General features: G+C 50.0%; 1 protein-coding gene and 1 pseudogene across 2 annotated transcripts; one reads left to right on the plus strand and one right to left on the minus strand.

The window, feature by feature from the left end:
* Positions 1–498: 498 nt before the first annotated feature.
* LOC308511541 (ferritin heavy chain-like) lies at positions 499–1056 on the minus strand (the record flags this gene model as incomplete). Its single annotated transcript, XM_081081563.1, has 1 exon — positions 499–1056. The coding sequence occupies one exon, from the start codon at positions 1054–1056 to the stop codon at positions 499–501; it is 558 nt and encodes a 185-aa protein (XP_080937689.1).
* Positions 1057–4128: 3072 nt separating this feature from the next.
* Positions 4129–13477, plus strand: LOC308512146 (ETS-related transcription factor Elf-3-like; annotated as a pseudogene). The gene is made up of 2 exons: positions 4129–4703; positions 12866–13477. The product of its transcript is annotated as an ETS-related transcription factor Elf-3-like (transcript).
* The last annotated feature ends 668 nt before the right edge of the window (positions 13478–14145 follow it).

The following is a 14145-nucleotide window of genomic DNA, read 5'->3' on the forward strand; positions in this document are numbered from 1 at the left end:
CCCTACTGGAGATTGAACCCCCAATTCGTGCATGTGCCCTGACCGGGAATTGAACCATGACGTCCTGCTTCATATGTCCATGCTCAACCAGTGAACCACCAATACCGGGCTAGACCATTCTTAAAAATACTTCTATGCATATCCACCCACATTCACCAGGCCCCCAGACCATCCACCTCACCCCACCCCCATATACCACACTATTAGTTTTGTGATTTCCAGGGTCCCACGGAATATCTCCTCCCGCCATCCGTGGAGATCCCAAGCTGCACATGGGGATTGGTGGGTGGAGAGACTCTGGGATACCTTTATAAAACCTAAAAGGCGAGGGTTTTACACCAACCAACCAGAGAACTTGATTTAGGAGCCAAGAACTGTATTGCAAGATGTTAAAACCCAGAAGGGCAACATTGCTACATGCATTCCCATCACGTGACCAGAGGAAGTCACCACCCCCACCCCTCTCCTCCGGCCGTGGGAAAGCAGTCCAAGTTCAATTCAGTTCTTTTTGTCATTCAGGGAGAGCTTGTCAAAGAGATTCTCCACCAGGCTGTCTTCAGAGGTACTCGGGAACACAGGGAAGTTGCTGATATGATCCCTGAGCTCTTGAATGGATTTCACCTGGTCATGCACACAGTTGTTCTCCAGGAAATCCGTCAGGCGGGTGTCGTTGTTCGCCATGGCCAGCTGGTGGATATACAGCAGGTTCTGGTTGACGTTCATGGCCAGGTCGAGGGCATGCTGTAGGGCTTTCAGGCCGCTGTCCCAGTAGTTGTAGTCAGGTGTGTCGATGTTGCATTGGTACACGCGGGTTTGGCCGCTGCGCTGGTTCTGCAGGCGGATGAGCCTGTCCGCGTGCTCCTTCATCTGGGCGGCCTGTCCCAAGAAGAACTTGCCCACGTACTTCAAGGTGACCTGGTTCTCTTCGAAATACGTGGCCATGGACTTGTACACATAGATGACATAGAGTTCCAGTTGTATCTGGTGGTCGACAGCAGCCTCGCAGGCAGGGTGGTAGCTGCCCAGTGCTTGTGAGCGTCTCGGCGGGGTCGTCATGGCTGGTGGCTCAGGTGCCAGGACCAGAGAAGCCAAGGCAGCGCGGAGGCGGGGGCTGCGGAGGCAACAGCGGCGTTGGGCGAGGCGGCGGCGACGGGGTCCTCCGAGTCTACCCAGGGTGAGTGACTTAGGTAGCCTTACCCAGAGTGAACAACTTGGGAGCTGAGCCGCAGCTGGTCTGCCCGCTTGAGGTAGAACAGGCAGTAGGGTCGGTTAAGAGCCGGCGTTGGGCGTGGAATGTGGAATCCCTACAGGAGGGCATTGTTGGGTGCAGCGTTCTACGTTCCATGTGAGCCCCAGGCAGGAAACCTGGGTTACTCTGTGCTGAGTGTCTCAAGAACATTTTTTAAAAAGGCTCTGATGAGATACAATGTATATACTATAACATTCACCTTTTGCAAGTGAACATTTCCATGGTTTTAAAATATATATTATATATATTATTATATATTAATTAATATATAATATATAATATATTAATATATATTAATTAATATATAATATATTAATATATAATAATATATTAATATATATTATTGATTTTAGAGATGAAGGGAGAGGGAAAGAGAGAGAAACATCAATGATGAGAGAGAATCATAGATCGGCTGCCTCCTGCACATACTACACTGGGGATCGGGTTGGGCTGCAACCTGGGCATGTGCCCTGACAGGGACTCTAACCTTGACTTCTTGGTACATAGGTTGATGCTCAAGCACTGAGCCACACCAGCTCGCCATAGTTTGTAATACGTATATTCATGGAGGCAGACAACACCACAATCTAGTTTCAGAACATGTTCAGCACTCCAAAAGGCAGTTCCTTACCCAGGAGCAGTTCAGTGCCCAATCTGCTTCCCTTCAGGAAGGGCAATCGTTGATCTACTTTTTGTCTCTATGGATTTGCCTATTCTGGTCATTTCAAATAGATGGGATCCTACCATATGTGGCCTTTTGTGTTTGGCTTCTTTTACTTAATATAATGTTTTTAACATTCATCCTTTTAAAAAAACCTACTTTCATTGCTCTAGCATTTTGTGTATGGCCCCAAAATTTTCATAGTGTTTTAAGAAAAATTTGTAAGTTATCTCTGAGCCTCCTGGTGGGATTCCTGCATTGTGTCTCTTTACTTCCTTTTGTTTGTAGCTTGGAAAAATGCCTCTTGGATTTTCTATCAGAATGTGACTCTTCATTCATAAAATACAAACATACTTGAAAACTCATGGCAGCTTCTTGGTTGTGGTTCGGTCTGTTTGCCTTTTTTACAGTCTTTGCAGAAGATTTTCAGAGATTTGCAATGGCTTCTTTATTTGAGACAGTGTGTGAGAAGTCACAAGGTCTATCCCAAGTCTATTCCTTCTGTATACAGACATAACAGATTGGAATCACTGCACATTTCCTGCAGAGAAATACCTTAATTTGCATTATGAATGTAGCATGGGTGAGTACTCCACAAGAGTTTATACAATGCAAGTGCCACAATCATCTAAGCTCACACTGTGTACTGCCAGATCGTACTCAATAATGGTCATAGCAAGTCCTAGTGAAGATTAAGAAAAAGTTTTTCTTCTCTATTTAAATAAAGCTGCAATAAATAGTGTTGCATGCAGTATTTCATTACATGGATATACCACATTTTATTTATCCTTTCATCAGTTTATGGACTTTTGGGTTGTTTTCTTTTTTGTAGCGCTATGAATAATCTTGCTATAAACATCTCTGTAAGGTTTTTGTGTAGACATATATTTTCAATTCTCTTGGGTATATACCTAGGAATAGAATTTCTGGGTCATGATAACTTTAATAGTTTGAGAAACTGTCAGAATGTTTTCCAAAATGACTGGACCATTTTACATTCCCACCAGCAATGTGTGAGGGTTCCAACACTGTTATTGTCTGTATAAAAATTATTTTTTTAGTTGACTTAAGTGTATGTAAGGTGGTATCACATTGTGGTTTTAATTTGCACTTCCCTAATGACTAATGCTGTTGAACATCTCTGTATGCGCTTATTGGCCATTTGTATATCTTCTTTGGAGAAATGTCTATTCAAATCCTTTGCCCTATTTTAAGTAGAATCATTTGTCTTTTTATTGTTGAGTTGTATAAGTTCTGTGTATGTTTTAGATACAAGTGCCTTCTCAGATATACAGTTTACAAATATTTTCTCCCAGTCTGTGGGTTGTCTTTGCACTCTCTTAACTGTGTCCTTTGAAGAACACAAGTTCTTAAAAGCTCAACTTATTTATTTTTTTATTTTGTTGAGGTTTGGATGTCATATCTAAGAAACTATTGCTTAATTCAAGGTCAAAGATTTACATCTAGGTTTTCTACTAAGAATTTTATAGTTTTAGCTCTTACATTTGGGTACCTTAAGGTCTCTGATTTTTACTGAGTTAATTTTTGTATGAGATGTGAGGTATGGATCTAACTTCATTCTTTTGCATATGGATTTCCAGTTATCCCAGCACCATTAATTGAGAAAGCTATTCTTTCTCCATTGGATGGTCTTGGCACATTTGTTGAAAATCAATTGACCATAGATATATCAGTTTATTTCTAGACTCCTAATTGTATTCTGTAAGACCATATGGCTAAAGTTATGCTAGAATAACACTGTTTTGATTATTGTAGCTTTGTAGGAAATTTTGAAATAGGGAAGTATGAGTCATCCAACTTTATTCTTCTTTTCAAGATTGTTTTGGCTACTCTGGGTCCCTTGTATTTTCATGTGAATTCTAGGATAAGCTTACAACGTTCTTAAAAAGCAACAAAAAACTAGCTATGCTATTGATAGGCATTGAAACTAGTTTTGGGGAGTATTGATAGCTTAACAATATTAAGTCTTTTGATCCATAAACCTGGGATGTCTGGGACCTCTTAAAATATAGATTCTGATTTAGAAAACCAGAAGCACCTGAGAACTAAGGGAGTGGTGAGAGCTTCCAGGCAGGGAAAGTAGTGAAAAACGATTTAAAGAGTGGAGGGTTGGACAGCCTGCTGAGCTTTTGCCTCCTGCGTTACTGGTGCATGCGGTCCGGCCATCCCGCCCGCCTGCCCGCCACATGCACCCGCACTGCCACTTTGGAGCCCTATGGCCGTAATCTGTGAGATCAGCAACTACTTCAGCACCATGTACAGCCCGGAGGACCCCGCCGCCCCGCTGCACACCCCCCCCCCCCCCGCTGCCGCTGCCTTTGGGGCCTACGACCAAATGCTGTCCCTGAGCAACCCCCAGATGCCGCCCGAGGGCCCAGAGAAGGCCAGCTGGTCGCGGGAGCAGCCTCAGTTCTGGTCGAAGGCCCAGGTGCTCGACTGGATCAGCTACCAGGTGGAGAAGAACAAGTTTGACGCCAGCACCATCGACTTCTCTCGCTGCGACATGGACGGGGCTGCGCTCTGCAACTGCGCGCCCGAGGAGCTGCGGCTGGTCTTCGGGCCCCTGGGGGACCAGCTCTATGCCCAGCTGTGGGTGTGGGACCCCACATGCAGCTTCCCGGACGAGCTCAGCTGGACCATCGATCTCCTGGAGCAGGACAGCACCTCGTTCCAGGAGATGCTGGGGGAACCCAGCCCCTTTGACCAGGGCAGCCCCTTTGGCCTGGAGATGCAGGAGGATGACCGGCAGCCCAGCTTCTACAACTGTCGTTTGTTATGGGTTGGCTCAGCGAGATAGACCACCGACTCAGAATTTAAATTTAGGAACCTTTATTAAGCTGGCCAGCTGTCTACAGTCCCAGCACTCCGCCAAAGCAAAGGCTGAACTGCAGCAATGACTGCAAGCGTTACAGCCTATTTATTTGCAAAAACTACAAAGTTACAAAGCCTTGTTTACACAATTTGTTCCCGACACAGTATAGCATTATCACCTTCCTATCTATGTTTTCCTGGAACAGAGAGCACAGTATATTGAGGAGGGACCATGAGACCATATCTCAAGGCCTGACCTGATGTCAGTACCTTCCTATCTGTCTGTTCCAGGAACAGACAGTACAGCGCGCCCCGATATGCAGCCCAGTACATTCCCTACTGGTCTTTTTTTATTATTTTATTTTATTTTTTTATTTTATTGCTTAAAGTATTACAAAGGGTATTACATATGTGTCCATTTTTCCCCCCGCCCTAGACAGTCCCCTAGCCTCCCCTTCCCCCCAGTGTCTTATGTCCATTGGTTATGCTTATATGCATGCATACAAGTCCTTTGGTTGATCTCTTACCCCCCTACCTCCTGCCCCCCAACCCTCCCTGGCCTTCCCGCTGCAGTTTGACAATCTGTTTGAGGCAGCTCTGCCTCTGTATCTATTATTGTTCAAAAGTTTATAATGGTCTCTATTATCCATGAATGAGTGAGATCATGTGGTATTTTTCCTTCATTGACTGGCTTATTTCACTTAGCATAATGCTCTGCAATTCCATCCATGCTGTTGCAAATGGTAAGAGTTCCTTCCTTTTTACAGCAGCATAGTATTCCATCGTGTAGATGTACCACAGTTTTCTAATCCATTAATCTACTGATGGACACTTAGGCTGTTTCCAGATCTTAGCTATGGTGAATTGTGCTGCTATGAACATAGGGGTGCATATATCCTTTCTGATTGGTGTTTCTGGTTTCTTGGGATATATTCTTAGAAGTGGGATCACAGGGTCAAATGGGAGTTCCATTTTCAGTTTTTTGAGGAAACTCCATACTGTCTTCCATAGTGGCTGCACCAGTTTGCATTCCCACCAGCAGTGCACAAGTGTTCCTTTTTCTCCACATCTCCCTGCTGGTCTTATTGGGAATTAAATCTTTGATTCAGCATCCTCCTCTAAGATTCTGGAATATTGGGTGTATAAAACCATTAACTTTACAGCCTGTATCCAAAAGCTGTTGTAGGTCCCAAGGGCTGGCGAGGTCGTGGCTGCAGGTGGAGTAGGGCTGGGGCTCCCAGAGCTTTGTGACCCAGGGGCTGGGTGCTGTGGCTGGCTCGGCCTCTCTGGCTTGTCTAGGGGATGCAAGGGGCCAATCGGGTTGAACCGCCGGGGAAGAGTCCGGCGTTGAATGGTGAAGAGCTGGCCAGGGTCTCGGCCGCTTACATAGAGTCTGAGTCCCCACGTCTTTCCCCCTTCCCATTGGTCAGTCCGCCAGGCGAGAGGCATGAGGAGGACGGGGTTACAATTTCCGATCGTGCAGTTCTTCTTCGGGGCCCCAGGCCGAACCTCTCTGTTTGGACGGAGGACCTTGTCGGTGGAAGGTTTTTTCCATGGGGCTAGGGTCTCACAACCCCAAGAGGCACAATAGAAGTTACCCTCTCCTCCACAGTTACTACCCCCTTCCCAGGGGCAGACATAATGTCGAGTGTGCCACAATTCTTGCTCTAGGGCTAGGTCTCCGCACCCGTAACCCCTGGCTTTGGTGACCCGGGGATGGCCCCCGGAGCCATACCCAGTCGATGCAGTTTTGCTACGGGAATTTCCCCAGTTTTCTCCAAACAGTTTACAGAGATCTGTTGGGATGACAGGCGCCCCTATTCCAACAACAGAGCCTGTAACAGTCCCATCAATAGTACGTGTGACCTCCCAAGAGTAATTTCTGGCCGAATGGGGATTTCCCAGTCCCGGCTGCAGGCAGATGAGGAGAGTTAGGAAGAACACCGAGTGAGTCTGACCTTCAACGGGTCTCTGGTCTTCTGGACCCGTCATCCCTCGACGCTGTTGTTCGTTTTCTTAACCTGCATACGATGGATCCAGTGCCTCCTTCCTGCGACTTTGATGGTGGTTGGAGTGCTCAGCACCACCTGGTAGGGTCCATCCCATCTAGGTTCCAGGCTGCCAGGGTCGTGACGCTTCACCCAAACGAGATCTCCCGGAGAGAAGGCAGGCTGTGTTGGACTGGATCTCAGGTCGTCCTCCTCCCGTAAGGCTCTCACCACCCATCGTGCCGATGAGGCGCTGCTCTGCAAAGCCTGTAAGGACTTAAGCAAATTTCGGGTAGACAGTCAGGCAAGCTCTTCCTCCCTTAGGCGGGGAGGAAGAGGTGGTAGCCTGCCAAACATAATTTTAAAAGGGGTGAGTTCCTTTATGTATGGAGTGCACCTACCTCTGAGGAGAGCAAAAGAAAGGAGATTTATTTAGTTTTTGTCAGTTTTTAATTTTAATTTAGTTGATGTTTTTTTTTAAGGTTCGATTTATTTTCTCTACCTGTCCAGAACTTTGTGGCCTATAGACACAATGCAATTTCCAGGTAACCCTCAGGGCCTTAACTATGGATTGTGTAACTTTGGCGATGAACGCTGGGCCATTATCAGACCCCATGTATAGTGGCAGGCCAAACCGGGGGACAATTTCAGTGAGGAGTTTTCTAACTACTACCTGTGCTGTCTCTGCCTTGGTTGGGTATGCCTCAGGCCAGCCAGAGAAGGTATCAATGAAAACCAGCAAGTATTCATACCCTCCTTGTCCTCCTGGTATCTCGGTGAAGTCCACTTCCCAGTGTTCTCCAGGGTTCTGTCCTCGGAATCGCTGCCCCGGCGCGGCCACAACAGGGGGCCCTTGGTTTATCCGGGCACACACTTGGCACCTCCTAGTTACATCTTGGGATATTTTCTGGAGCCCTGGGATGTAAAATTCTCTTCCCAGTAGTTCTGATAGCTTCGTTCCCCCCAGGTGGGTGCTCTGGTGGGTCTGGGAAGCGATGGTCTGCCCCAGGGCTTCTGGCACTATAGGCCTTCCGTCTGGCAGGATTAGCCATCCAGCCTCTCCTTCCTGGGCCCCTAGTTTCACAGCTAGCCTCTGCTCCCCTGTCACATAAGTAGGCTTCTCTGGGAGCCTTCGTGCTGGCAGGGCTACGAGAACTTCTAGGGGCCCTACTGGTCTTTTAGCCACGTCCTTGGCGGTTTGGTCTGCAAGTTGATTTCCCTGTGCTTCGGGACTATCACCCTTCTGGTGCCCTCGGCAATGAATTACTGCCACTTCTTTTGGCCCCCATATGGCTGCCAGGAGGTTAAGTATCTCAGAAGCATTTTTAATGTCCTTTCCTCCTGAGGTCAGGAGGCCTCTTTCCTGATATAGGGCCCCATGCACCTGTACAGTGGCGAAAGCATACCGACTGTCTGTGAAAATGTTCACTCTTTTTCCTTTTCCCCAATGGAGGGCCTGAGTGAGTGCTGTAAGTTCTGCCTTTTGGGCTGAGGTGCCTCGTCCTAAGGCCTGTGCCCAGAGAACCTCCTTTTGTGTCACCACTGCCGCCCCCGCATACCGGGTCCCTTCCTCTACGAAGCTGCTCCCGTCCGTGTAGAGGGTCTCATCCGGATTCTGCAGGGGCTGGTCCACAAGGTCCTCTCGGAGGAAAGTGAGGGCAGTCAATGCCTCCTCGCAGTCATGCAAAGGGGCTCTGCCTCCGTCAGTGAGGAGTGTGGCCGGGTTCAAGGCAGCTGTTTTCAGGAAGCTGACTCGTGGTGGGTCTAGCAGTAACACCTGGTACTGGGTAATGCGGGCGTTGGACATCCATTTCTCCGGGGGGGGGGGGGGGGGGCTCCTTAATAAGGTCTCAAGTGCATGCGGAGCAACTACTTGGAGATTTTGGCCAGAGGTTAGCTTTGAGGCTTCCTTTACCAGGAGGGCGGTGGCTGCAATGGCTCTCAAGCAGTTGGGCCATCCCGAGGCACCAGGTCAAGTCTCTTAGAGAGATAAGCTACGGGGCATTTCCATGGTCCTAGGGGTTGTGTGAGGACCCCTTTCGCCACCCCTTTGTTCTCAGCTACATATAGCTGGGAGGGTTTGGTTAGGTCTGGCAGGGCGAGTGCCGGGGCGCTTACCAGGGCTTCTTTCAGTCTCTTATAAGCCTCTTCTTCCTTTTCTGTCCAGACCAGGGCAGCCTCCTTTCCCCCCGTTGCAGAGTAGAGTGGTCTTGCAATTTCTGCAAAACCTAGTATCCATAGCCTGCAATAACCCACTGCCCCGAGGAACTCCCGGACTTGCCTTTTGGTGGTAGGCCTGGGATTGACAAGATGGCCTTTATTCTGCTACTGGATAAAGTTCGCCTACCCCCTTCCATGTTGTAACCCAAATATGTTACTCGGGTAGTGCATAGCTGAGCTTTCTTGGTTGAGACCGATACCCCAAATGATCTAGGGTGGTCAGCAACTCTCGAGTGGCCTGTCTACAGTCCTGTTCCTCCTCCGTGGCCAGTAGGAGGTCGTCTACATATTGGAGCAGAGTCACCCGTGGATGGTCCTGACGGAACTCCCGGAGGGCTTGGTTTAGGGCCTCATCGAACAGAGTGGGTGAGTTCTTAAACCCTTGTGGCAACCTAGTCCAAGTTAACTGTCCAGACTCTCCCTCTGTCGGGTCCACGCACTTGAAGGCGAAAATAGGTTGACTCTGCTTTGCCAGGGGAAGGGAGAAAAAGGCCTCCTTTAGGTCTAAAACAGTATAGAACCGGTGTTCTGGCTTGAGGAGGCTGAGAAGAGTGTAAGGGTTCGGAACCGTGGGATGGATAGTCTCAAGCCTCTTGTTTACTTCCCTTAAGTACTGCACCGGCCTGAAATCCTCAGTCCCTGGTTTCTGTACTGGCAACAGGGGAGTGTTCCAAGCAGATTGGCAAGGAATCAAGATTCCAGCCTCTTTCAGCCTCTTAATGTGCTTGGCAATTCCCACTCTTGCCTTCTGGCTCATTGGATATTGCCGGACTCTGACTGGGGTGGCACTGCTGGTCAGCTGGACTACAATTGGAGGCTGGTGTTTAGCTAACCCTGGCGGATTGTCCTCTGCCCAAACTCCCAGGATATCCTGTCTTAGTTGTTGGAGATAGGCATCTGCGGAGACTTCCCCTGGCTCCTCCTCATGTAGTAAATGTTCCTCCTGTAAGGGCAGCGTGAGGAGATATATCCCTGCAGTCCCTGGGTTTTGTAATTTGACCTCAGGTCCTGGCCCCTCAAAGGAGACTGTCGCCCGTAATTTACTCAGCAAGTCCCGGCCTAGCAGAGGGTAAGGGCACTCTGGCATTACTAGGAATGAGTGAGTCACTGAACCGTTTCCTAGGTCGCTGATCCGACCTTTAGTCCATGGGTAGGATTTCACTTTTCCAGTTGCCCCTTTGATGGCGATTTTGGTCTTAGAGACCGGACCCACTGGCTGTTGCAGAACAGAGAAGGTGGCTCCCGTGTCCACAAGGAAGTCCACCTTTTGGCCCCCCACTGTCAGAGTTATCCTGGGCTCTTGGGGGCCAGCTGAGCCCTGACAACCCTAATCCACCTCCTCCACCAGCACGGGAGTCGGTTCCCCCACACGGTTAGGGCACTCCCTTCTCCAGTGTCCTTCCTGTTTGCAAAGTGCACACTGATTTTCCCCAAGCCGTGGTCGGACTTTTTTTCTCCCGTAAGGCTTTCCTTTGTTCTTATTGTCTCTCTGGCCCCTTGGGCCTTTTTCCTCATTTAGGGCCAGGAGGACCTTGGCCATCCGGGAGTTTAAACCTGTAGTCGGGTCCTCCCGATTGTTAAAAACCTTCTGGGCCACCTCAACCAATTCAGAGATTGATTTCCCCTCAAAGCCTTCTGACTTCTGCAATTTTTTCTAATATCTGGGGCCAACTGGGAAACAAATGCTACAATGACAGCCCTTCGACTTTCCGGGGCATTAGGGTCAGGACTGTCTTTGTCACCTTAGAGAGGTTTGTGGGTCTCCGAGCAGCAGCTCAGATGCCCGCCCGATAGAGTCTGGCGATACCGATCGAGAACCTCCTTTCTCCTCTCACTATTGGGATTCCAGTTAGGTCGCCTGGAGGGAAACACAGCCTCTAACCTATCTGGTCAGAGGTAGGCTGCCCATCCGGACCCAGTACAAATCTCCTTCCTTCTGCCTTGACTCACTCTCCTGCCTTGACTCACTCTCTCTCCTCCAAAGTGAAAAAAGTTTGTATCAACTGTTGGCAATCATCCCAGGTAGGTTGATGGGTAAAAAAAAACACAGACTCTAAAAGAGAGAGTAACCCCTATGGGTTCTGGGAGAAAGAAGGATTCTGGTTCTTCCAATTTTACAGGTCACTGGTAGAAAAGGGGACATAGACCATGAAAGGTTGCCCATCTGGACCCAAATCTAAAGGGCCTGCCTGCCGTAGTGGCAGCATAGGAACTGCAGGGCTGGCGGATGCCGCTGGGTCCTGCAGGTTCTCCCCCTCTCCCTCTCTCTCTCCATATGCTGTCCCTTGCCTAGTGTGAGGAGGGGAGAACGAAACCGGGTCCTGGACTGGTGTTTTCGGAGGAAAGGGAACCGGCTGTGGAGGAGGCAGAGGTTCCGGGCCAGGGTCTTTAGCCACCGTCGGGCCGGCGGGTGGGGAAGCATATGGGGGAGGCCTGACCCTGGGGAGTGCCTCCTCACTTGGACCCTGGAGAACAGGGGGAGTGTTGTCCTTCTGGGCCAAAGCCAAGAGGACTGTCTGTCTCTGTCCCAATTTTCCCCTCGGGAGGCAAGCCCTCATCCACCAGGGTTTCTTGGACAATATGTCAACCCAAACCTGAATATAAGGAATTTGATTAGGATGCCCTGGGCGGCCGTATATGACATAATGGACCAGGTAGGCAGTGGTCAGATCAAAAGACCCTGCATCCGGCCACCCCTCCTGGAAAGTGGGCCACTCCCGTTCACAGAAAGAAGAATAAATCAAAGTAGCTTTCGCTTCACACAGACTCTCATACTTACATTCATATACCAGACAGTCCGAGTTTTTGACTTCTACCAAATGTTTATTCAGAGTTTAAACAATCCAACCAATTCCTGACTAATTGTCTAAGGGAGCTCTATGGCTTCCCAGGAGGTGATCAAGCTCCCCTTCCACTCACTTGGAGTGGCCCTGACTGATAGGGGGTCGAAGATGACGACTGACCCTAACCCATTTGACAAAGACAAAGACAACAAAGAACAAAGACAAAATAAATCAGCCAAATGCAACCTAAGGTTGCCCGGAACCTGCAGCTCGCTCCTTGAAGTCCTGAAAATTTTTCAAAAAACATTGCAGCAGGGTGTACACAGAGGCAAACAACTTTTTTATGATAAACACCAAGACAAACAAATATCAGACAGACAAACCCAGTGCAGCCTACAGCCGCACAAACCAGGGACCCCGGCCACCATCGTGGCCGCGGGTCAGGACCAGGAGTACCGCTGTGTCCAGCCCTCCGTATAGGTCCTTCCGTGGGACGTCCAAATTCCAGTTTAACGACCGGTCCTTACCTCTCTCGAGAGTCCAGATGGCTCAGTTTCTGAATTGAAAGTTTTGGGTGGAGTGGAGGCCTCCTTGGTAGTCGTTCTCCACAGGTGTGGGGTATCTCGCTGAGTGCCCGGTGACAAGTGGGGGAGAGCCTCCTGCCCTAAACAAGGGGTCCCTCTCACCCCTGCTGGGGGAGAGCCTCCAGCCCTAAATAAGGGGTCCCTCTCCTCCCTGCTGGGTATCTCGCTGGGGCCTCCAAATGTTATGGGTTGGCTCAGCGAGATAGACCACCGACTCAGAATTTAAATTTAGGAACCTTTATTAAGCTGGCCAGCTGTCTACAGTCCCAGCACTCCGCCAAAGCAAAGGCTGAACTGCAGCAATGACTGCAAGCGTTACAGCCTATTTATTTGCAAAAACTACAAAGTTACAAAGCCTTGTTTACACAATTTGTTCCCGACACAGTATAGCATTATCACCTTCCTATCTATGTTTTCCTGGAACAGAGAGCACGGTATATTGAGGAGGGACCATGAGACCATATCTCAAGGCCTGACCTGATGTCAGTACCTTCCTATCTGTCTGTTCCAGGAACAGACAGTACAGCACGCCCCAATATGCAGCCCAGTACATCGTTCTTCCCTCACACACACGCCCCCCGCCCCTCATCTCTGGGCAGTTCTGATGTTTCCACCGGCTCCACTGCAGGGACTGGTGCCTCTGGGTGCTCCCATTCCTCCAAGACTCGGGGAGAAGCCACGTAGACCTGGGCCCCAGGGACAGCAAGCTCTTCTCCAGGGCAGACTTCGCTGACTACAAGAAGGGGGACCCCAAGCACGGGAAGCAGAAGTGGGGCGGCCCCGGAAGCTAAGCAGAGAGTCTCCGGACAGCGTGGAGGGGCCGGAGGAGCAAGCACGCCCCCAAGGGCACACACCTGTGGGAGTTCATCCCAGACATCCTTATCAGCCTGGAGCTAAACGAGGGCCTGATGAAGAGGGAGAACCGGCAGGAGGGCGTGTTCAGGTTCCTGCACTCCGAGGCCATGGCCCCGCAGTGGGGCCGGGAGAAGGAAAACAGCGGCATGACGAACAAGAAGCTGAGCCGGGCCCTGAGATACCACTACAAACAGGAGATCCTGGAGCGCGCAGACGGCCGGCAGCTTGTCTACAAGTTTGGCAAGAACTCCAGTGGCCGGAAGGAGGAGGAGGAGGAGGAGGAGGAGGTCGGGAGCCGGAACTGAGGGTCTGAGTGGACCCAAGTCAGATGCGTGGACTCGAGGCCGTGGCTCTGATCGATCGAGGGGAAGGCTGCTGTTCCGTGGAGGAAGCAGAGGCTCGGGGTCTCCTTGGCTGCTACCTCGTGGGATTACAAGCCCTGGGTTTGAAGTGACTTGTTCGGTGACAGTGTTGTAAGTATGGCTTCTACGGGGCCTCCTGAGGCCCAATCCTGCCGACACCGCCTTCCTCCTGCTGGGTGCCCGGATGGAGGCCGGGAGGCAGGGAGGCCCAGGGCACCGTGAGCCGGGGGACAGGGCCTGCACTCCTCCCTGGACTGGGTCCCCCTCCTTCCCAGTGTGTGGGCTCCATGGGCGGGGGTCAGAGCACTCCCTAATTTATGTGCTACAGATGCGCCAGGTGAACATAGAGATCTATTTTTTCTAAGATGTCCTCCTGACTATTCTCGGCCATAGGCTGGGCCAGTGGGGGGCGGGGGTATCGGACACTCAGGATGGGTCCGGCTCCTCTCTCCTGAGCGGGGCACAGAGACCCCCCAATAAAGTGTCTTCTGGAATTTTTGTAAAAAAATGAAAGAGTGGAGGGTTGACTGACACACAGGGCATTCTGACAGGCTGACATGCACCATCTGGGTAAAATTAAGCCTGGAAGGAGGTAGTAACATAAGCTTTTG

This window comes from Myotis nattereri (assembly GCF_964212035.1).
Source record: "Myotis nattereri genome assembly, chromosome: X".
Taxonomy (NCBI): Eukaryota; Metazoa; Chordata; class Mammalia; order Chiroptera; family Vespertilionidae; genus Myotis; species Myotis nattereri.